The 24,812-nt window shown below is 39.1% G+C and overlaps 1 protein-coding gene across 3 annotated transcripts in view; it reads right to left on the bottom strand.

The window, feature by feature from the left end:
- sema4c (sema domain, immunoglobulin domain (Ig), transmembrane domain (TM) and short cytoplasmic domain, (semaphorin) 4C) overlaps nucleotides 1–24,812 on the bottom strand; it is a 75,247-nt gene that overhangs the window by 8,985 nt on the left and 41,450 nt on the right. For all 3 annotated transcript variants that reach the window (XM_088376358.1, XM_088376357.1, XM_088376359.1), the window contains 8 exons: nucleotides 19,103–19,312; nucleotides 9,064–9,218; nucleotides 6,156–6,218; nucleotides 5,529–5,627; nucleotides 5,203–5,299; nucleotides 4,722–4,841; nucleotides 3,400–3,551; nucleotides 1,098–1,273 (listed from right to left, as the gene is read on the bottom strand). In XM_088376358.1, the coding sequence (XP_088232484.1) occupies nucleotides 1,098–1,273; nucleotides 3,400–3,551; nucleotides 4,722–4,841; nucleotides 5,203–5,299; nucleotides 5,529–5,627; nucleotides 6,156–6,218; nucleotides 9,064–9,218; nucleotides 19,103–19,226 (986 nt within the window). In that variant the 5' untranslated portion in view covers nucleotides 19,227–19,312. The remainder of the gene's footprint in view (nucleotides 1–1,097; nucleotides 1,274–3,399; nucleotides 3,552–4,721; nucleotides 4,842–5,202; nucleotides 5,300–5,528; nucleotides 5,628–6,155; nucleotides 6,219–9,063; nucleotides 9,219–19,102; nucleotides 19,313–24,812) is intronic.

The raw sequence follows: 24,812 nt of genomic DNA, 5'->3' as shown, positions 1-24,812 counted from the left end.
TGTGCTCCAACACACCCAGCAAGGCACAAGAAGAGTGGGAGTTGTGGCACACAAGAAAATAAGAACGAGAGAATGAAAAAAACTGTCATTGTTTAAGGATGAAGAAAAAAAGTTATCCTTATCCTTAAATGATGAAATTTTTTAACTAAAACTTGTGCCTTAATGTCGTTGTTCAGATAAAAAATGTGACAATGTACACTTTATTTAAAAAGTTAGTGGATTAGCATTTATTCATTATCCCTTGATGGAACAAAGAACCAACTTTGGCAAAATGGATTATAGATATTTAGTATTTTTCAATGTGAAATACCGATACATGATTTTACGATAATTCCCCGCTCTAATGATGAATTCAATCTTAAAACAGCGCTGGTATCTTAGCTTGGAAAAAAGCTCGCAGATTTGTTCCGATAATGGCTTAAACTGTAATTAATTATTGCAATATCAAATTATCTCAACGTTATCTTTTTTCCAGAAGCTCGCGGGTTTGAAGGAATCCCCGGCAAATCAGACAGAGAATAAAGGATTGAGATTCATTTCACTGAATGGAGAATCACAGCTTTAAGTTCAAAGTTGGTTCTCTTTGCAACGTGATATGTCAACGAGCAATACAAAAGTCTCCAGTCAAAGAACACCGCCTGGCCTCGAGACAGGGGGTTGTCTCCATTTCGAAAAAAAACCACCCTCCTGCCCTTGATCACGTTTCCTTTGTAGTCAAATGACTCATCAACACATGAAATGTAGAGTGGCCAAAAAATGACGTTTGCACTTCTTAGGACACTTCTATCAATCCATCCATCTGCTTTGATTTCTGGTTCATGGATTAGTAATTTGATTTGATCAATGTATAAAACGCACAATTATGGCATAAATACATAATCTTTAGAATTATCAATCATAGCCATTACTACAAAAGCCAGGGGAACTTTGTTAAAAACCGCAAGGATGTTATACATATTGGCAACACAATGTATTTCTTGCCCTTTATCAGAAATAAATAAAAGTAAATGCAAATGGCATGATATTCCATAATTGTTATGCAATATTATTTTAGTTATTATTTTTTCAGTACTGCTGTCGTTTTGTGTTTAACTCACCACTGAGCGTGAAAGATGCCGAAGAAAGTCGTCCCCCTCCAGTCCTGGCCGGGCAATGTGAAGACAGCCCGAAGGTTGTTGAAGGAGACATGACGCTCGGGGAGCGAACAGTCCAGCCGAGCTTTTTGGAAGGTGGTCCATTTTTTCTGCAGCGTCCGGCTACCACCAAGATCACCCTGAAGACGAGATTTGCCAGGTCATTTACAGCTATACAAGAGTCTTTCCAAGTTTGAGGTCACCAGCCAATCGCAGCACATAAATACTGTAACTATTCGCAAGCTTTTTTGAGCATCTAGGGTATTTGGATGTGGCACACGCAGATTAGAAGTCATATCAGCTGCTTTGATCAGCAGCTAAAGATGCTATTGTGACATTTCATTAGCATCTGTGTCAGGAAAATAATGATGAATTATTCAGTTGTGTATTTAATTTGACATAACTCTTCGAAAAGCCATTGTGACAAAGAATGTCGTTCTCATTGTCCACAGTGATGGTGTGCTCTAGGAAATGATAAAGTACATGTTAATGGTGATAGTATAGCCGTTAGACTGAGACACAGCGCATTGTTGCAAAACCAATATCAGCAGGATGCATTGAATTATTCATTTTGCTCCAGTGCTCATCAAGTGTGGGCATCTGTTTGTAATTGCATTCAAAAGGCTTTATTGTTCTTCATACAGACATTATAAGGCATCCTCCATGAAAGTGTGAAAATACAATTTGCTTAATTACACACATCTATTTTCCTAGACGGTGCATGCCAAAATGCTGGCGGATCTTGAATTTTGCTGCATGTTAAGATTTATTTGCCGGTGCGATAAGAGTGTGTCTTTCAAGTTTTGCTGCGACATGTTGGTGGCAAAAAAAGTCAGTTGAAAGTTACACCTGCTTGCACCATGTCAGAATTGGTCATGGTAGTCTGGTTGAATTTGATCAGGACACAGACAAACATATGCCATTCATAAATACACAAAAAGTAGACATTAAACCCAGGGAATCATTGTAGAAATCAATTCTTTGAAAGCACTAATAATTCTATCATTATTTTAATAATTTTGGGGAAGAGACACAAATGATCGCAATATATTTAAGTTGCCAGCGGTATCTGTCTCTCTATACTAAACATCAGAGATTATGTGGTTGCATTAGACATGGTTAGCTAAAAGGTCATTGAACAAAGACCGTCTTGCCATTGCAGGAAACCCTTTCTTCTGACTGCACTGCATAAACCAGGAAACCCTTTCTTCTGACCGCACTGCATAAACCAAAGTATTCTGACACAGCTGGCCCAGCATTATTAGGCCTTGATACACAAAGCAAGGCCATGAAAATGTTAAAATACGTATTGCACAGTTCATCCTACACTAAGCCACAAACTACTCTGATATCTTTAAGCTTTGATTTTACCCAAGACACCCACATGCAGGAAAAGGATCTCCAAAGCATAGTGGAAAAGTCAAATATGGAAAAGCTATACAGTTGATGTTTTCTGCGAATATTTTTAAAAAAGATATCTAATTGCCAAAAGTGTCACATTTTGTCATATCAGGCCAAATGATATTCTCCTGTGGGCTTTGTGGCTTGTAATTATGCACGTTAGGCAATTTCATTCTCATTAGTTTTCAAGTTATTTCAGTTATCATTGTGATCTTTCTGTAATGGAAGGATACCAAGAAATTTGTTATGTGCATGTGACACCACTATGTTACTTCACGTTCCTTTGCAAAGTGCGGCACCGTGAATAAATACTCGGTGCACTTCCAACACAATTTCATACATAAAAAGCATTGCCTCTTTCATATTTTTGCTCAAGATTAAATTATTTTTGCCATCCTGTACTACTACTTAACAGCATATTTGTCGGGTTATTTCCTTGTCCTAACTTTGGTTGTGTCAAGCATATGGGCCGTCAGACAGTTTTTGCAGACTAAAGAATATCATTCTAGGGAAATGCATTCATGCAGAGTTAATTGCTTGAACATGTGCAATCAAATGTTAGTCAACAGCTTGACTCCAAGAGTTTGGTATGGTGGAATTTCATTGCTCGCTCACGCAAATGCCATTCCATTTATCTATTTATTTTTCATCCATATTTAATCTTTCAAGTTTACAAATTGAAAGGGCAGTTTTTCTTATATGGTATATATACATTTTATGGTTCTGACTTCAGTTTGCACAGTATGGTATGCAATGATTACACTGACCCAGACCTCATGACATCAAATGAAGCTATACAATGAGTTTGAAAATAAAAAAAAAAGTGTTAGGCTGGGCTTCATCTTTTTCATGGTGTAAGGGTTACCTTGCAGACTCGTGCCACTCTCGCCACATTGACTTCAGTGTCACAGTCCAGCTCCAGTGCTCGCTCACTAAAGAAGAAATAGATTTTGTCGTCGTCACCCTCTTTACTGCCGCTGCTCTCTCGAACCAGGGCTGAAGCCACAAAATCTGGCTCTGCACACACATAAACAGGATTACAAGACACAGTGACAATCTCTTTAATCTTTAATACTTCCCCATTGCTTCTTTATAGAGAATGAGTGCTCCCATTTTTTTTTTCTTCAGTCACTCTTCATGTAATTCTTTTCATGTGAATGATCTTGACATTTTATTGCATACCATTAGCTGGAGACAATACATGAAGCCACAATGGGACACAAAAAATATCTTGAAACTCGAGCTCATGTACTGGTAATACTTTCAGATTAGTTCTTGGCCTCATCTGTATGTTTCCTCCATCACCATTTCTCATTACCTGTCCTTCTATTGGCTTTTAGCCAACTGTAATGTCGGCCCTTTCATTACCAATTCCACTTGCAGTGACCTCATCGTCTTTTCAATTCATTTCTTTGCACATTTCTCATTTCTTTCCTTCAAAAGATAACAAAACGAGACGGTGCCAAAGTGCTACGCTTTATTTCCTGAACTCATTCTGTCTCTTTTGTTCTTTGTCACTTCTGGCTTTTTTCCCTCCTTAATTAAAATCTGTCTAAAACAAAAAAACGCCGGCATTGTCTATCTAATTTATTCTATGTGATTAATTCATTCATGTGTGAGCACACTGACTTACGCTTATGCTTCTGACAAATATATTTGCAAAATTTAGTTATGATGATATTTAGAAGAAAAATGTTTTCAAAACTGCTGCTCTTGATGATATTTAGAAGAAAAATGTTTTCAAAACTGCTGCTCTAACAAGGACTAGCGTCTATGCATGGTCTAGTGAGAACAGAACTGGGGACCTTAGCATTTGGAAGTTTGGAACATGGGCATAGCTATTTTATTTGAATAAGAGCTGAAACCTTTTCTGAAGCTGCAACGAATACAGTATTTGAGCAATATGTGCCACTTCAAGAATACACTAGATTAAATGTGAATAAACCTCATATGTTGGGACAAAAGGTTTGACTGATTAGAATTCCTTTCTGATGCTCTTTTTTAAGATGGAAAATGCCAATATAAAGATTATGTTTACTGTCTATACTTATTACCCAGTGCTAGTTAAGGCACTCATCTCACTGTTTTTAATGCTATTATCCAGAAATATTTAACACTGACATTTATTTCCTCTGTCATATTCTGCATCGTCACCATTTAGAATGTTTTTTATCCTGGCATGCTTACCATTGAGCCATGCAGGCAGGTATTCACTCTTCATACTATAATGTTGTTGGCCCAAGTTCCTTTGGATGACTGGCTCAGTTCCCAAGAAGTTGTTGAGTGTGGCAGAGTAGAGCTCCTTGTCTGTAGCAACAAAAGAGTCTTGGTTCAAATCATACTCAGGCTAAAATAACGAAGGTCAACAGTTAGTCCAAATGAAGAATGGGTGCCTGTGGGTTCACTTTAACCATGAATTCTGAATTGAATGCAGCATGCAAAGTTAAATTGGACTTCTGGACCCTTCGTGCAACTGCATGGCGACAAAACAAAATGGAAAGCCTGCAGGAGTACTCTGTCGAGATCTGATGTATGTTTCATGCCTCTGTTAGTGCTGTAAATCATCATGTTGTTGCTCAACTCAAAATGCAGCTGAGATGGAACACACCCACGCAAGCACATGCTAGCACACACCCGCGCACAGATGCACGCATGCACAATGACTCACCTACTATTAGGCCAGTGTGGCCCTTGGCAGGGTCATAAGGACATTTGCCCTTCCCGTCTTCCAGGACAGCAGTGCTGAGACTAAAATACTCTGCGTTCTGCACATAAACATCCAGTAATAAGCAGGTGGTTCATTCATGTGTTATGACAATATAGACGACAAAAGGCAAAATAGTATCTTTTCCAATCCCATATGCACAATTCCAGAAACATGCATTCAGCTAGCCCATGGTGAAGATAATTAAATGTATTTATATAGTGGCATTCTCCATTCTACTACAGCCAAGCTGAAGTTCAGTCAGATAGGATTGTTTATCACTTTCTTACCACATAGGTGCATTTGGGTTGAAAGGCGTAGGTACCACACGTGTAGAGGTGTGTGTGGTTATAGCTCTGCAGGAAGCGAATGTAGTTGAAGCACTCGGTCTGAGGGACAGAGGAGGATTTGTTAGACCTGACTTGTTCATTTTGCCTTCCAGGCTAATTAGACGCGAGACGCATAATGGTAGAGCCACTATTCCGGCATTTATTTGCCTGTGCCATTCAGGCAGAACTCGCTCGAGCACGGTATTGCTTGTCAGAATTACAAGTTCACACAGTTGCAGTGGATTTATACAGTTAGGTAATCAGTCAGTGCTGTTATCATTTTGCCACTTGCTGTTGACTGAAACTGGCATCACATGTGCTCAGGGTTCAGGTCGTGACCGATCACGGTTCAACCTGCTAACGTCACATGAATGGTGATTGGTTGTTATGCTATGAATCATTCTCATTTGAATCCAAAAAATCCCATTTGGCTTTTGATTTTAGAGGTCAAGCGTTCTTGTATACCTTTGGAGAAAAGAAAGAAAGAAAGAAAGAAAGAAAGAAAGAAAGAAAGAAAGAAAGAAAGAAAGAAAGAAAGAAAGAAAGAAAGAAAGAAAGAAAAAAAAAGAGATTCTCCTGTCAACCTACCAGGTTGCTCTTGCCCTTGATGACGCACTCCCTCTTCTTGTCCAATGGAGCTGGCCAGTCAATCTGCATATAAATGAAAGAAACCACACAATGTCACCAAGCTATAGTAAAGTTCTCTCTTTTGATCGAGCAGGCTGGGTTATACCAAATATGCCATGACTGAGGGCATTTCAAATATTCCATTTATTATTATTTTAAAATAAGAAGGGAATGCTTTCATTACAATGCATTGCAGACAGCTGCATAACTACCAGATGTAAACAATTTAAAACCGTAAACTGATGTTTAACTTCAAACTAGTGTCCGAGAAGTGGCGATATCAGTACTACAGTGTGTCTATTTAGGCTAGCTTAAAACATACATCAAATAGTTACATGGGATCATGGACAAATAACGTATTGGTATTACTTGTGCTTGAATACATAACTATTGACACTAATTGTAGGTCTATTCATTGAGTTCGCATATGTTTTATTTATTTTTTTATACAGAAAATAAAACAAGTGAGTAATTTCTTATGGACTTCAGATGGACTTGGTTTTATCAGGTGAATTAAATAAGAGGTGAGATTTAGCATTGTGTGAATTAGCTCATTTATTTGTGGTGTGCATATGACATCTTCCCGGAAGTGGAACTTACTTACTCACTTACTTACGCACGCACGTATTTATTTATTTATTTATTTATTTATTTATTTATTTATTTATTTATTTATTTATTTATTTATTTATTTTTCTTCAAGTAGAAATTCTAAGATTTATTACGGCTCCATGTTTCGTCAATGCTATAGCTATACAAGCAGAAGAAACACAACAAAGGACGGCTCAGCCCCATCAATAATCGAACCAATTTTAACCAACTCAACCCACTGACGCGTGCAAAGGACTGTTTAAAGCCCCAAAACAATGTCTCAAATTTGGAGCGATAAGCAGATGGAAGTGGAGGGCAAAACTTTGAAACGCTGGCATCATGCCTCGACGTTCCACACTGGGGGAATGTTAACAGGTGGTCTTATCGTCACTGCAAGACTCATAAACCGCAACAGCCTGCGCTTGCATGATGCGACTCTGCTGGTGTGCACATCTCTGTGTGCTCATGTAATAACTTCTCATTACAGTAAATCAGATAATAATCCACAAACTGCTGCAGGCTGTTTGCTCACTGATGCCTTCACTCACCTGCTGTAAATGTATTGATCACAATGCAGGTCAATTGACGACCCAAAGCCAAACCAGATTGGGTCTCTGAGGCGTTATCATCTCTTTGATGAATATGTGAATGGTCATATATGCGGCAAACAAACACAATTCCCACAGAGTGCATTTAAAAAAAAAAAAACGAGATCCAGATATTAAAATCTGGCCAATACAACAGGATGGAATAAACGCATGAGGGACGGAGCCAAAGCGTGAGCAATATGCATTACTTTTCCAGCCAAACGTAGTGCACATCACAATTTTAATATTTGGCTGCTCTCTGAGACTATTACTGAATGAGGCTTAAGCCAAATACATTTAAAATGAAGCAATAACCTGGAAAAAAGGACATAAACGCTCAGTCCCAGAAATACAATTTCCTGAAAATAACTTGTGTTTAATAAAACTATTTAAAGAATTATTTTGTCCTATAGGTTACTAAAAGGAATATTTTTTTTTCGCATCCAGTACCATAAAATTTGGACATAAAAACTTGGACTAGCGCATATTTAGTAAAAAATGTATAGGTTAAATTCAATGCTTCCAAGATAAGAACTCAAAGGATTGCACTCTGGTGCCTGTGCGTCGTAATACAAAACTAGCACTTACATTTACTATAATTTTGTCATTGAAAAGATTACATTGTTTTTTTTTTCAGTTAATAAAAGAGACATCTTAAACCAAATGTTACTTTTGAGTTGATTCAAGTGACATCCAGATATCCACTCTCTCTTTAGCAAAACAGCAGCCTTGAACAACATACATTATGGGGACCCTTCAGGGACAATCCTTAAATATTCTAAGAAACAATTCAAATTCTTAACAGTTTGTAACTCATTTGCTTCTCCAGTAGAAACCTAATCTTTGATAAACGAAAAGGTCTGACACATAAAATGCCCAACAACTAGTATGACTCATGTCATTTATTATTTCACTATTCTCCACTTTCATTAAGGATTTGTTTTAAGGGTGTTCTCAGATGTCCTTGAATCAGGAAATTAGAACTGCCAAAAAGAATAAAATGAGGGCAGTGTCTAAATTAACACACTGCAAGGAAGTGTGGCAAGGGCTGGGATTATACAATGTATAAAAGCTTTCAAAGAAATTCAAATTCAATCTAACGTGTATATAGAGCTCAATAACAAGTTAAATGTTTACAAACTTGTAAAACAGTCATTCGAACACAACAGCATACTTACTCAATTTTGGGTGGCACTGTTTTTATTTGTTAGAAATCATTATATAATAAGTATTCATTTAATTCGACAGTTCCAGTATCATATAATTCAAGTTAAATTATATCCTCCTCTACAATCAAATGAAGAATCACTCATTTGGCACTCTGGAATGCATACAACACATCAGTCGTGCTGTCATTTTGATAAAGTGAAACAAAACTCCTGCAGACAAGAGTATAGTCCATGTGAAGTATTATTGTGACAAAAATTGTCTAATAATAGTAACCTGTGGAATGCTAATAAATGCGAGTATGACTTTTGATCTCAGCTACCTGGAGTAGTCTCAATCAGTAATCACTGTCTCAAACATTGAGAACTTCTGAGAAAGCGAAATGATACAATGAACATTAAAATGGGACGACTTGAGAACTGTGCTGACAATAAACCTGGATGGATGCTACAGATTAGACACATTTTTATAAGGCTTTTAAGGAGTTGGACTGGTTTGTATTAGTGTGTGTGTGTGTATGTTACCTGTGGTCGGAGCTGTCTGCTAATATCATTGGGGTCCAAGGCAAACAATGCCTCGCGTGCTCCGACGTACAAAACTCTCTCATGGTCCGACAGTGTCAACATGCTGTAGTTGAACACTCCTTGAATGCTGAACCTGGCCATGCTGTCCAAAACATCTGGATGAAGACAAAAGTAGTAACATTTGCTATGATAACATTTTACTTGCCACATTTGCTCACAGATGACAGGATAGAATAGAACATTTCACACTTAAATTGTTATACACGTGTCCATGTCTTAGCTTATTCACACCACTGAATCTGGCATCAACCCACTCCCCACACAGCATCAACTTCATGTTATTCACCTAGCTCCAGTTCACACGCATAAATCTTGGTTTTTACGCAACACACAGATGGACACTCTGCTTTTCAATTTTAGCCCATATCATCTTCCACCTACATTCAACCTACGCTGCAATCATCATCATTTTTACATAAACGAAAAAAAAAAGACAGGTCTTGCAGTTTCAGTAAACACATTCAGTGTTTCTCCACTTTCAGTTTGTATACTGATACCATAATCAAGAGAAGGCATTTATATTTACAGCAGCTGATAAACCATGAGTACCAGATATTGCTCTTTGGCACAATGTCTTTTTATTTCACACAAAAATTGTAAGGTCTAAAGACATCTTGGGCAAAACTGCCTGTAGTCACAAAAACATTTGAAAAGTGTGAATTAGTGCAGACTTCTACATTTATGCTGAGTGAGACTCTAGCATATAGCATATATTTTGTAAGTCTTTAACTCAGTGAGCATCTAATGCACAGGTGTCAAACTCAAGGCCGGGGGCCAGATACGGCCCGCCACATCATTTTATGTGGCCCGCGAAGACAAATTGTGCATCAAATTCGTGTGTCATTACTAGAATTGCAAATTGTCTTCACTTTTAATAATATCTTTTTTTGAAATATTTGATCAGTTTTTACTCATCTGATTTGAAAACGAGTTTTTGTCACTTTGTTTTGTAGCTTTTACTGTATATAATATGAGATGCTCATACATTTATTTGGGTTGACAGTCATAATGGCCCTCCGAAACGACTACAATGCGGCCTGTGAAAAAAACGAGTTTGACACCCCTGATCTAAAGGATTGGATTCATAACTCTGTCTTGCATGCAACTGAAACAACAAATGTACACTGAACCCTCACCAACTGCCCTGTCGTTATGGTGAAGTTTGTTATGGATCTTTGGAATCACACACTGACTTCAGATTTAAACGCTATCTAAAAATGAAAAAGACTTTTTACAGCGGCCTGATAGTGAGAATAGCCTCAATAAAAGTTAAGGAAGGAAATGCATTACTTTGTTGTAATTAGTTTTTTCTTTTGTGGAAAAAAAGACAGCCTTTGAAGTTAAGGTTGATGAGGGTGGCAATTAATTTAGACATCAAAACTAATTTAGGGAGGGAGATCAACCAAAAGCCTTGTTATTACTGGTGATGTTGATGACTTTTAGCGACTTAATTCAGCCATTTTTATAGCAAAATCTGATAAGTTTCAGATCTGCAAGTCAGAAGTGTGATAAGGCACACCCATTAAGCAAGGCTGTATAAACAAATCTGTACAAACAAACAAGATGGTTTTCATGGAGTCTGAACCAAAAAACAAAGGTTGGTCAATGCTAACCTATCATAAAGACAAACTACAGCAGAGCAAACATGTAAGTAAGCAAGCAAAGGGGGGGAAGAGAATAAACGAAAGAGATGGTGTTTGCGTTTCATCAAGTCTCATACTTTATTTATCATCCACTTGTCAGTAGTCTCACTTCAAATTATTTGTACACACTGCAAATAATGCACTCCTAAAGAATGAATGACTGACATTTACTTTTCAACAAAATGAATAATTTTCATTTGTTGGAAAAAAAATAGCTATTCTCAAGGGAGGGAACAGTAGTGTGATTTATGACACGCCAAACTATGCATGTGGTGCTTTGGCCTAGTTGAGACGAAATTGACTTTTATTTTATAAGTAGAGCTGGGAAAAAGAAAACAGGGGTGGGCAATGAATTTTCCTGACCAAGGTTAATATGGGAAAGTGCAATGACTGTCAACATTGTATGGGCAGATGTATAATTTTTTTCTGGTGAAATACACAAGTCCAAATGATTGACACGTACATCAGAGCAGCACGATCTCAAAGGAAATATAAATGTAAAAAATAGGCTGTCTCCACATAATGTGGCAATGAGCTGTTCATGAGGTACCGGATGAATGTTCTGCTTGATATTCAATGTTTCATATTAATTTATGCAGTTTTAAGTTAACCAGGAAAGGTTTCTGTTTGAGAGATTTCTTTTGATGTTAATTTAGTTAGTTTGTATTAAATTTCAGGATATCATTCATACAAAAGCATGCTAAATAGTAAATAGGTCACCTTAGGACACCCTGCTGTGGTCTTTCTATGCAAACATGTTAGTAGACATCATTGGAAACGTGGCAGTGAAATATGAAGAAGGTAATAAAATTAAAAGTGGAAGCAGAATCCTTGGCAAGAGAGAGTGGAGGAGAGTGAAAGTGCTTGATGAAAAAAGTGTCAGATAAGTAGTGAATTTAGCTTATTATCTGAGGAGTAAGAGCAAATAAGCATTGAGGAAGGATGTACAAATGAGCGAGTGAACGAGGAGCGAGGCGGCATTCTCGGGGGAGGACTGAACACATTTGCGTGTGCATGAGCACGTACATGAACATGATACACAATAGCACATAAACACATACAGTCGTCAGTGTAGCGGTTCTATGGAGTACTGATTGGAGTCACTCAAATATGTGGTCTGTTTCAGTGTCATTGTGTAAAATGTACAGCTAAATGTCCTACTTAATACCACCATACTGTGGAAGTCACAACTTCTTACAAAAAAAAGCAAACTTCACACTTGTGGCTCTCAAATATACAGCAGACAACTGGCTGAAAGAACTAAGACTGAAGAATACATAAAGGAGCCACTGCCGAGATAAAAGCAGGTGTCCTGGGTGAAACAGATGGAAGACTATACATGAAAGGCATAAGAGAAACAGAGAGGTTAGGTCAATTTTGTAAAGAGATACTATCGCAGATGACTGCACCACAAGTCCTCTTTGCCTCTGTGTGGAGAGATGTTTATTTTTAAACGAGCTAGTAACTGAAAAAAACCTCCACTGGTTTAAGCAGTGTCTTTGCTATTGTCACAGTGAACCAGGAGGGCCTACTATATGGACAAATCCATACACTTGTGTTCGCATGTAGTCAAAATGTTAATGTTGCTGCTTAAGGTTGTGCTGTTTTATAAACTTGGAGGGTTTTGGGCAATAGTGATGGACGTTTCAATTTCATAGTGTCAACATATCGGTACTCCCACAAGTATCGTTAAGTATCGACAAAGTATCGAGTGCTCTGATCGATTGGCCAGCCGATTTCTGTGGAAAAGTACGTGCTCTGCATATGTGAATCAATGCCTTTTACCATCCATCCATCCATCCATCCATCCATCCATCCATCCATCCATCCATCCATCCATCCATCCATCCATCCATCCATCCATCCATCCATCCATCCATCCATCCATCCATCCATCCATCCATCCATCCATCCATCCATCCATCCATCCATCCATCCATCCATCCATCCATCCATCCATCCATCCATCATCTGTACCGCTTGTCCCCACGGGGTCACGGGCATGCTGGAACCTATCCCAGCAGTAGGCGGGGGACACCGTGAACTGGTTGCCAGCCAAAATCAGGGCACACAGCGATGAACAACCATTCACACACGCACTCACACCTACGAGGTATTTGAAGCGGTCAATCGGTCTACCGTGCATGGTTTTGGGATGAGGGAGGAAACCAGAGTACTCGGAGAAAACACACGCAGGCATGGGGAGAACATGCAAACTGCACACAGGGAGGGCTGGAGGTGAAATCGAACCTGCAACCTCTGAACTGTGAGGCGGACGTGCTCACCAGTGTTTCATCATGCCGCCTCGCCTTTTATTGTGTATGACAAAAAAAACATTCTATCACATCTCACACAGTTGGAAAATTAATTTTACCAAAAAGTAATGACTAGTACATGAGCATGCACATTACAGGGAGTACGTGGAAGCATACAACCATTTACTATCCTGACTTTTGCTGTGTCTTTTTGGGGGTATTTTTACCAAGTGTATAAAATTAAAACGGGTTCCCTCCTCCCCAAGCAAAGTTAGGTGGTCAACAATAAAGTGGTATTTAGTTTTTGTGTGTTTTACACAGAGTAATAGGGAAAAAAGTGTGACTTTTGGGATAGTCCAGCATGCATTATTTGCTTATACATTGATTCCTATGGGAAATGTTGCATCTACTTAGAAACATTTCTACTTACAAACCCGATCATAGAACAAACACACACACGCACCAAAGTTAAAAGGGAAAATATTAGAATCAAAATGTAAAAAAGTAGTAGTATATACATATATACTCTATGAGAAATAGCATTTTCATGTCCACTGCATCGTAATTATCAATTCTTAAAGGCAGCAGCTCTGAAAAATGGATTTCAACCGAACAGAAAAGGCTCAATTTAAAAGATATGAAGGCCCATTTTCATGTGAACAGAAACTAGGAGCCGCCTGAAGGTAGAAAATATTTTGTATAACATTTGGGGGAAATGGTCATATGCAGAAAATATTCCATCCTAGTCAAAGACAAATTATTGTGAACATTGAAGGTGGAGTCTGCGAGTGAGGCGAGGGGATCCACATCCAACCGCTTCATTGTTGTCTGAAAAGTTGGACTTCAGATCCTAGACTTTGTAATCTGCCCCCATGAGCCTCGCAGCAGAGCACCCTGTCTGCTATAAATATTATACAGCCTCTGCATATAGCTTCCAACCGCCCGGCCACTCACACACCAAACTATGATTAAAGAACTATTTTAAGGAGCGCTTTGAAGCAGTAACAAACACTGGATGGGAAGCAGAAACAGACAGACACTGGATAGGACAGTGCCACGAGACGAAAGAAAAACTCACATGCAGCGCTGACAAACCCTCATCTAAGAGGATACCCACGTAAAAAGAAAACTCACTGAGAATATAACAATAATACAGAAAAACTCTCAGGGATGGAAGTCAGTTCTCTGTTGCATTGACAGAGTTCAGAAGAGCGCCAGGTGGAAGACAGAATGAGAGCATCAGAAGAAGGAAAACTAGGAGAAGCTAGACATGTTCTGATTTTTACTGACTGCACAAGGCCTAGAACCTAGTGATCAGAATTTCAATTGTTGTGTAAATGCTGAGAAACCATCAACTCTGATGCAGGCATTATTTTCACGTCTTCCTACCACTCACATTTTTACAAATTGGAGCTGACTTCTGCTAGTTGGTTGGTCAAATGGTTGGTCGACAAGCTCTTGTCCGCCCAAACCGTTATTGGTCGAGCAATCGATGTGAGTTTCGCAGGAAGAAAATGACTTTGGATTAAACCGTGCGGGTGCGGGAGGGGCATAAACAGGCTCTAAAATCAATTATGAATTAAAAAGTAATATGTGTGTGTATATTTCTCTCTCTCTCGCCCTGCATGTGGCGGGCGGCAAGAACACAACAACAGTTACAGATTTTAGAATTCGGTCCACACTAAGGGCGCACGTCATTAAAAGGCCAACCTTTAGTTCTTTAGACTTTGAAGTGCGCCTTATGGTGTGGAAAATACAGTAAATATCACAACTCAAAAATTAAATCATTCCCCCCTTGTTTTACTTCACAATTTTGTACTCTGCAACTGACAGAAGAGAGCACTCATTTGTTCGTTTCGTATCTGTGCATCAGTGTGTAACATTCATACACTACATTTAATTCACTTTTATATGTAAAATCTCACTCTTGCACCCAGGCATGTACTCCTCACACTCTTTTAAGGCTAGACATAATGGACCATTCTGTTTTTGCACGAGGCCAATAGCGTTAAATCTGGGTATGAGTAAAAACCCTTTTAACACTGCTACAAGGAAGTGCTTTACATAAGAGCAGCCTGGAGTGGCATTTTCACTTTAATCCACATGCCCACTTGGTCACACATCAGCTCTTTCAGAGTCAGTGTGACAAGAGTGCACACTCCAGGTCGTGACATCTGGTCCAGGCTGTTAATCTCTACCGACCAATCAGGTCAGGGGCGGTGGATGAGTGACACTCAGCGCAGATAGAGAAGCAGTGATGAATATTCGCCTTCTTCCTCCTCCCACATCTGTCCCGCCAGTCACGCACAACCTTGCTCTGCCTCCTCTGCATGGCTCTCAACTACTTATTACTGTAATTGGAGGCTTTGAGAAGATACGGAAGAGAGAATGCAAAAAAGAAAGGTTGAGAGGGGAGACGGAGGGTTCTCTAGCGGTCAGAGACCTGGTCTTTTTCCGTACCCATAATTTGCCATTTGTCTCACATGTTTTCTGAATCAATCTATTGATTTTTCAGAACAACAAGATGCATACAATTATTGGTTTTGGCTTTCCTTTACAAACTGCAGGGTTTTCTAAATCAGTCTATCGATCGAAAGGCATACGTATATTGGCTTTGGCTGCCATTTACAAATTCCCAGATTTACTTAAAGCATCAAAGGGGCTCATTCTCCAAACATGTTAATTTTTTTTAGGGCTCTCTTTCCTTTCCTCATGCTTCTTTGCGTTCTCTGCGTCTGTTCTTCAACCTCAGCTGCTGCAGTTTGGCATAGTTTTGGCTTACTGGTCTTTCTCACTATGTGTGTAATTGTGACTGTGTGTGTGTGTGTGTGTGTGTGTGTGTGTGTGTGTGTGTGTGTGTGTGTGTCTGTCTGTCTGTCTGAGAGTACAACAAGAAAACCAAGAAGGCAAAGTCTGAGGGACATGGGGAAAAAAGATGCAATAAAAAAAATCTGACATATAAACAAGCCTTACTTGACTTAGGAGAGTTGACTTAAAGTTTATTCGTCACGGTGATTCATTACAGGTGCACTTCCAGGATAATATTGCTCACAAGCTTCAGTGTAGTAAAAGTATCTAAACATGAGTCTCCTGTGTCACTTGAGCCCACCAATTTAATGTTTATCTGTAAGCATGAAAGGCAGTTCAAACACACAGTCCTTTATCACCATAGTGAAGACAACACTGTGGCCACAAAGCTAAATACAAACACAGAACGACACAAGGGTGTATCTGTTGAGTCCAGAAGCATTTTACAAGAAAAAAAAACCAAAACATATTTTTTTAGGTATTTTCAAGTGGTTATAAATATTCTGAATTTTTTGTTTATCAATTGATGAATAGCTTGTGAAGAAAAACACTTTGACAACATTTAAAATGTCAAAATCTGACATTTGGAGAGTGAAAAAAAGCAGGATCGATTGCATGGCAAGAGAGAACAGAGGATGTTTATTTTCTTGTTCTGCATCTGCGTGTATTCCTTGTGTAATTGCAGGGAGGGGTGATAAGTGCTGGTAGGAAGGGGTGGAGGGGGTAAATATCTCTGCATCCATCTCAGCTTAGACTTCACTATCACCCTCCAAAACACATAAAAACAGACATCCACCCCCCCTGCTCTGCCCAAGAGCTCTAAATCCTTCATACTGCCAGCCTAAGCAGTACCCACACATAAACAAAGGCTGATGAGACAGCTACACACACACACAAACATAATGGCTTTTGCATGTCTGTGCAAAGATGTATCCTTAGATAGACACGCAGACAGAGGTTTTTGTCCTTTTAAGGCAGTGAGTGACTGACCCGTCTCCCTGTCTTTCTCCATCTACCTGTCTCACTTTCATGCTCTTTTGCCATTATACAGTATTTCCACTCCATTGCCATCTGGAACCCCCCCCCCCCCGCTCACTTTCTTTTTCTGCAGCTTTGTTTTTCCATTTCATCTTGCTGCTTTCTCCTTCATCCATATCAGTCATTTACCCTAGTATTGAGCCTGAAAATCTCATTTTTCTTTCACAGAGTGGAGCAATCTCCCAATGAGTAAGATAATCTTACTTGTTTCCAAAATAAATCAATTTGTGCCGAGAATCCTTCTGCACTCAAGTGTCAAATCACGTAGGATAGGCAATATGAGGGTGACGTGATCTGCCTTCTCTCAGATTTCAGGACTTATTGTTACACTACACGTTATGGGAGCTACGATACCTTATAATTTCACCCACTTGTTTGAGAGGTAGAGCAGTGGCTCCCTGTGATGTACCATTGGTGATTGCTGGCCAGCATTTGGATGACTTTGTTACTTAGACTAAAAGGCTTGTCATCTAGTGCATAGAGAGGAGTCAGGTGAGGTGAGTCAGGCAGTCTATGTTGAGGGGTTCCCGGCACCAGGAGGTATTGTCAGGAATGACCTAGCCAGAGACTGCAATGCTAGACCTTGAAGCAAGTATTGTACATGTTTGATCACTGGAAACAATCTAACCGTGTGCACTGTACCAATCAAAACAGAAATTGGTGGTGCCACTGTGATGTATCTTTATGAGGTCAAATGTTGTTTCGTCCGATTTCATGAATAAAAGTCAACAGAGACGAAACAATGTTACTTCTCATTTAATTGACGACGCGTCGCTGTAGCCGCCGCTTGTAATGCCTGCAGGCGCCAATCTGTTTTTGGAATGAGAAGATGTTCCATCATATAACGAGAGGTATCAATCTTACTTTTGCAACACTTTAGCATGTGGAATGACTATTTATTTATGGACAGCCTAGATAAGTTCAGTGTTTAAGCAGGGCAGTCATCAAGCATAAATTGTTGGAAATATTGAAGTGGTAAAGCCACAGATTTATTTGCATTATAGTTGTAACATGCACTTTGTGATTTACTACTGATTTAAAGTAACAACTTTATGTTTGCACCGCATTTGTTTGGCAGTAGGTTGTTTGTTTTAGTGATTGCTTATAAGACTGCACATCCACACATTGAGGAAGAAATGTAGTAGATAATCTGCCTTTCATACTAAATAAAGCTTTATTTGGCTTTATTTTAATAGAATATACACTATGATTTTTTTATACTAATAATGAATTGCTTGTGTTTGATGAAATGTACATTAGAAAAGCACCTTGGATAAAACAGCTTAATAAATAGACAGTAATGAAGGGGTGGGGAAAATATCGCAATTCCATTATTTTCCAAAACTGTACAGCCCTGATGTATATTGTACAAAAAACATTTTGAAATACCCCCCCACACAACGAGAGTATGGCTTCCCTGTAGAATTGAGGAAATCTGAGATCATTGTAAAAACGTCACAGGAGCATTTCGGGTTCATTCAACCATACGAAGCAAACTGTGAGGGGGAGGATAAAAGGTAAAAAGAAGAGAAAGGAGCCTCAAACTCAAAGTTAGATAAATAAGATGAAAGGTGTGATAGATGACAGTGAGAGGTTAAATAATTGTATTTGCATTTAGCAAAATCCCCCAAGTAAGAGAATGCTGCACTTCCCCTTTGATGGATTATAACAGGCACCATTTCTAAGCATGCCTGCAACAATTGGCATTGTTCAGTGAAGATATCCAGCCATAGCTGCAGTGGAAGACAGAGATAAAGAGTGCAAATGCAGTTTAAAGCCAGGATTAGATTGGCGTAGTTTTAATTTCACTAGGGGTCAACTTCAGGGCCTTAATATAAATCTGACATCAATCATTTCTGATAATAGAGAATCTCCTTTGGCTGTCCAAACAGAAAGCATTTTCTAACACCACAGTTAAATACACTGGGAATATTGTTTGTGTGTGACACACTTCTTAATCAGAACTTGTCAGAACTGGACAAAGTGAAATTAATTACGAGGTGACCTAACCTCGCAACTTGCATTCATATCAGGAGACAACATATTGAAGCGCCATTATGGTTTTGCGGACCCCCTTAGATACACCGCCCCCCCAAGCCTAATGAAAAAAAAATCCAGTGGAAATACAGTGATACTTTGCTGTGACAAAGGGATTTAGTAGAGTTCATACGTTTCAATGCAACATTTCAATACTCCTTGAAGTCTAGCAGTCTGAGTATTGCACAGCTCACTTACCCTGATACCGCACAGTCTTGCGTGGGATTGGGTTCCAGTTAAGTCCCAGAGACTTTTCACATCCAAATAGGGACAATAAGAGCAAGACCTTCAGCCAAGCCATTTCTCTGATGTAAACTCCCATTTGGTGGAAATGGAGCGAGTGATGGATTGAGACCTCACTCAGATGATCAAGAAGGACTCAGGAGAGCAGAAAAGGCTGCTGGCGACCTGCCGAAAGGGGAGGAAAAAAACAAAGAAACACCACGTCAGCTTGAAGGAGGCAAAGATTTACTCTCTTTAGTCACTCAGTTGTGTATTAGAAACCATTTTGATAGAACTTGCACATTCATATAGAAGTGGGACAGTATTTCCAAAGACTTGGGTGGATGACTCTTCTTTGATAGGACTTGACATTATAAGGGTTGCAGATGAGCTGGAGTCTATTCTGGGCAAGAGGCAAGGTATATCCTAAACTGATCCCTCGTCAGTCGCGCGAAACAAATAAAAAAAACATTTGCAATCAACAGTGAACAGTTTACAGTCTCCATTTAACCTAATACGTATCTTTCTGAAATTATGTCTGAAGACGGAATATGCAGAAAAAAACTGCCCAAGTAGAAAGGGATGCTAAGCACTTGGTCACCATGGTGACATAAAAATCACAATATTATAAAAAAGTAACGATGCAAAAAACCAAGACAAACAAAAACACTGGCAATTCCAAATGTGTGCCTGTGCAATCGTCCGCCAACAAAATTAAACAACACAGTTTTATGACCTTCGGCTACAGGTTTGTGGAGGCAAGTCTTGCGTCCCTCTTTTACTCTCATTGATAATAAACGCTATTGCCACTCAAAAAGCTGTGAAACTGCTTATCACCGCACTCTTGTTAAGCCAATTCAGCAGCGGTATATTAAACCGAGGCAACGTTATCAAAGTTGATTGTGCTGACAATGGCTCAGACGCCAATGTGTTAGGAAATGAATGTTGAGGTAAGGACGATTCAACAGCAGTGTGCTGTAAATCAACAGCTTTAGACCTAATGAACGTGTCAAGTGTACAGCTACAGGGTTGCATTCGAAGCCAGTGACAGGAGTCCCTATGGCAAAGTGTTTGCCACGAAGTCAAGTCAAAATGTTAAGCACAATCAAAGTCAAGACAGAAAAACACCCATCAGCTTGGAACAGTGAAATTGTTCATCCATTTCATGCATATTCTGACTCGCTTATCGTGTACCCCCTGCCTCGATCGCTAGCCAATCACAGGCCAGATAAACAATCTTTCATATTTGCAATCACATCATGTAGAGCACAGATGTCAAACTCAAGGCCTGGGGGGCCAGATACGGCCCATCACATACTTTTACAAGGCCCGAAAAGACAAATTGTGCATCAAATTCATGTCAATACTAAAATAACAAATTGCTTTTATTCTAAAAAAAAAATAGAGATATTGATAGCAAATTTTATTGCCATTCATACTTTTTAAATATTTGAACAGCTTTTATTAGTCTCTGTTTTGAAAACTAGTTATCAATTTGTTGTGTAACCAATACTATAAATACTATGAGACGTTCATAAATTTATTTGGGTTGATAATTTCAATGGCCCTCTGAAGGAAACTATGACTACAATGGGGCCCGCGGCAAAAATAAGTTGACAACCTTGATATAGTGTCCAATCAACCTACCATGCATATTGTGGTGGCTTGAATGTCATCATACATTTTAAACATAAGATTCAACTTAACAAACTACAACCTGGTATTGAAATGTTATCAATACAAAAATTAAAGTTGACCTAAAAAACCAAGTTTCAAGTATCAAATGTGAAAAAAGTCACAGTTTTTGCATGAAGACTGTTTCTTGGATAGAACTTCTACAACTGGTAGATTATTTTGAGTAAGTAGGACATTTCTGGAGAGAGATGACACTCTTTAATTGAAATGCCATTTCTAATACAGTGAGCCCCACAAGTAACATTTTAATCACGAAGCATGCTATCCAAAATCCTCAGCACGTAAATCTAAACACAATGTAGTTTGGGGAGGGCTAATAATATATCTTTCTTGGTGAATGATCACTCTCCAATGATTAAGAGAATTCAAGCAAAACAATTCATCGATCACCAAATACATGACGCCTACATCCATTTGCAACAGTCGCTCTGTATTAAAGATCTGTGATTGAATGCAGTGAACTCTATAGGACAGCCATTCTTTTACAACAGTTTGTAAAAGTAGACTGGCTGGCTAAATGTGCCTGTGGCAATGAGACTCAATGAAAGTCCCTGGTTGAATTACTAGGAGGTGTGACCCAAAACCACTATAAATGGCCTCAATATGAAAATCTCCCTGCAGAGGACTTTTTTCTGTTGGTTTTCTATTCTGTATCTGTCGCTTTTTGAGCAAAAATGGATTTCAATAATGTAAACTATGGCTAAGGTATCTCTTAACCTTCCATAACCAGCACACAATTTTATCAAATGAATGCAAAGTACTTCAACTGTTCAACAGTTTTGTCTCATACCTCCTTTTGCCTATCCAACCTACCATATGAACAGCATCCTAGCAAACAAATGTGGTTGATGTGCTACACTGGTGGTGCTGTATGTGTGTGCGTGTGTGTGCGTGTGTCGGTGTGCATGTTTTTGTGAGCGCAAATCGAAACAAAATGACAATTATTGATTCCATGTTTACGAAGAAAATAAGAGGGTGAGAACCCCCACACACCACACACACACCTCCAGATCAGATGGTGACGTGCCGTTAAATGACCAATCTCAAATGCTGTGAAATCGGCAAGTCTCGAAATGCACACTACCGTCTTTATTGGATCGATGCTGGAGGCCTTAGCGTGCAACGCTTGAGTGAGCCAAGAAGACATTGAGAAAGGGGATGCGGGTAGCCAAGTTGGAGGGAGGGTTCAACAGATTAAAAAATGAGATGGGGGAAAAAGGGGGAGCTTTATAAAAATTGCACATTTAGATATGTTGCTTAGAGGAATTTTCAGGCTTTCTAAAACTATGCAAAGTGGTAACAAGAGTGAAGAGGGACTCCTGAAGGCTGGATTAAGTGAAGAGGCAGTGCAAAGACGAAAGCATAGGACGGGGGATAGGGGAGGATTGTGGCCGATGGCCCAGTTGAAATTCTTCGGCTTATATGTTAAAATAGGGATGAAGCGGTTAACAGTTTAGCGATAAATCAACATGTAATTTTGGAATAATAGAGATACAATTGATTAGTAGAACATGCAATGGCATGCCCCCTTCCAAAAAAACAAAAAAATAAAAAAACTGAAACAAAAACAAATCACACTTTCATGAGGTTCTTATTTGTTTCCCATTCTACACAATGAAGGAACAAAATTCCAAACAAAAAGGCTCATCTTTTGTGTAAGACGGAACATACTTTGACCTTTAAAATGAAGCACATAATTGCAAATCCTCAGATGATTCACTAAAATTATCCTTACAATTAATTACAAATAACTATTCAACTACAACAGCCTGAGATCTTAATGGGGGGGGGTTCAAGACCTATTGCAGGCCCTAAGTGGGTTTTCATAATTTCCCGACCCTTACAACAAACTAAAAAAAGGACTGACAAACACACAAGGCACTCCAAAGCATATAATGGACTAGACTTCTAATTCTAGTGCAGTTATATTGTTGCTGTTCAGAGCAGAAGGGTAATAATTTATGGCAATTAAAAAAAAAAAAGATTTCAACACGCAGCCGTGTGGCTTTTATTGACTACTTTAATCTCAATAGCAATGTACTACTAAAATTGTACCATTTGTCATTTAGTTGCAGTTTTACAATCACAAATTGTTGACTCAAGCCTACTCTTTGGGAGCTCTCATGATGCTATAACTAATGACATACATCCAAGGTCTCCGCTGATGACCAATCCCATTAATGAAATTACATTGTCCCCACGCTGTTTCTATGAGGTCCTGCAGTGTCACCTCATTCAAATCATCTTTTAGAGGCTGCTGCTAGTGCTGCGGCTGGTTTAGCTAATGAGCTGCGACATGGCAGCCTAAATAATATCAGTCACTACTCTCCAATAAGAGAGCTCATTAAAAGATCTACAGAAATAGGCCACATGGTCTGATTAGGTTTCTGAGTCTAAGTGTGTTTTGGTTGTGCTTGCAGACACACACACACGCACGCACACACGTACTTGAGGTAAGATGACTCCCTTAGGGAGAGAAGCAAAGGGGCGGTTCTCCAATGTGGGGGTAGATTTCAGAGGAAAGAAAGGTGAGGGAGGTTTTCAAATTCATTCTTCATGTCCTTTTTCTTAGTCACAGTAAGTCTGTTTTACACTGCCCTCCACCTCACCTTTATTTTATCCATGTGTTTTCCTGACAGTCATTTCCTTCCCCTCCTCTTCCAACACACTCCCAGCTGATTGCCTTGCCAATGTCTGACTTTTAACCCCTAACCTCCAATTCTGCGGGTTGCAGTGCTGGTCTACACATATCGCGCGCACGCACACACACGCACACACGCACGCGCACACACGCATACACACACACACACACACACACACACACACACACACACACACACACACACACACACACACACACACACACACACACACACACACACACACACACACACACACACACACACACACACACACACACACACACACACACACACACACTAAACGGCAACTCCCACCCTTTTCCTTCCTCTCTCGCCTCCCTCAAAAACAAACACTTCATCTAGCATCAGCTCTCTTCCTTCCTTCCTGCTACCCTTTCCGCTCCCAGCCAGACATCTTTCACTGCTTTTCCAGCATTAAAATGCACATGGGATGGGCGAGTAACGATAGAAAATTGAGGTTATCGGAGCAGTAACGGCCTTATTTCAATATATCTGGTATGTGTTTTATTTTAGACTTTTTTTTTTTTTAATGCAGGGTGATTGTTCTACCTATTTGTCATTGGCTTAACAGACATTTTATATTTCTAAAGTACTAGTGGTATTGGTTACTTGGTATCAGGATTGGTGAGTATAGGACTTATTCTAGAATCGGTCTGAAAAAAAGTGGCATTGAGCATCCCTAAAATGCACACACAAATGGAAACAAGAAAAAACTTGTGAAGACTTTCTGACAACACAAAACTGGTTTTAACATTGAGCCATTTGGAAAAGTCCAGACAACATCAAGGATAATACTCATCAAGAGTGTGAAATTACCATAGCAGATTCTCAAATGTGCAAAGGAAGTAGCTAATTTGATTGATTAATGTATTTAGAATAAATTGTTTCAATTAAAAAACAAACAAATGAATGGACATCTGTAAAACGAATGAGAAATAGGTATCATACATACAGCAGACATCACCAGAACATACATAGAGTTTCAGACACCTGTTTTTATGCTGTAGAGCTCTTCAGGATATCTCGCTCAAAACACAATCTCGTAAAGAGTGATTCATTGCCTTATGGTAATTTGTGTTCTAAGTTCATCCCCAGTTTCATTTTTGTGTCTCTGACTGTTATAAAACTGCAAGTTTCAAAACACACCACAGGAGCCCAGAGAGAAGTTGGAAGCATAAATTTAAAAATTAGGACGTTTTTTTTCATGTAAAATATTTAGATCACATTTTACTTTTAAAACACACTCAACGTTCAAAACAACACCTAAAAAAGATTTGGATCCTAGCATCCCACACATTCTGCCTGGCAGCTTTAGCTTTACGTCTGGA

Source organism: Syngnathus floridae, chromosome 5 (genome assembly GCF_059516105.1).
Source record: "Syngnathus floridae isolate MCC-2025c chromosome 5, RoL_Sflo_1.0, whole genome shotgun sequence".
NCBI lineage: Eukaryota > Metazoa > Chordata > Actinopteri > Syngnathiformes > Syngnathidae > Syngnathus > Syngnathus floridae.
Note: the sequence above shows the minus strand (reverse complement) of the source record. Positions and strands in the feature narration are given on the sequence as shown.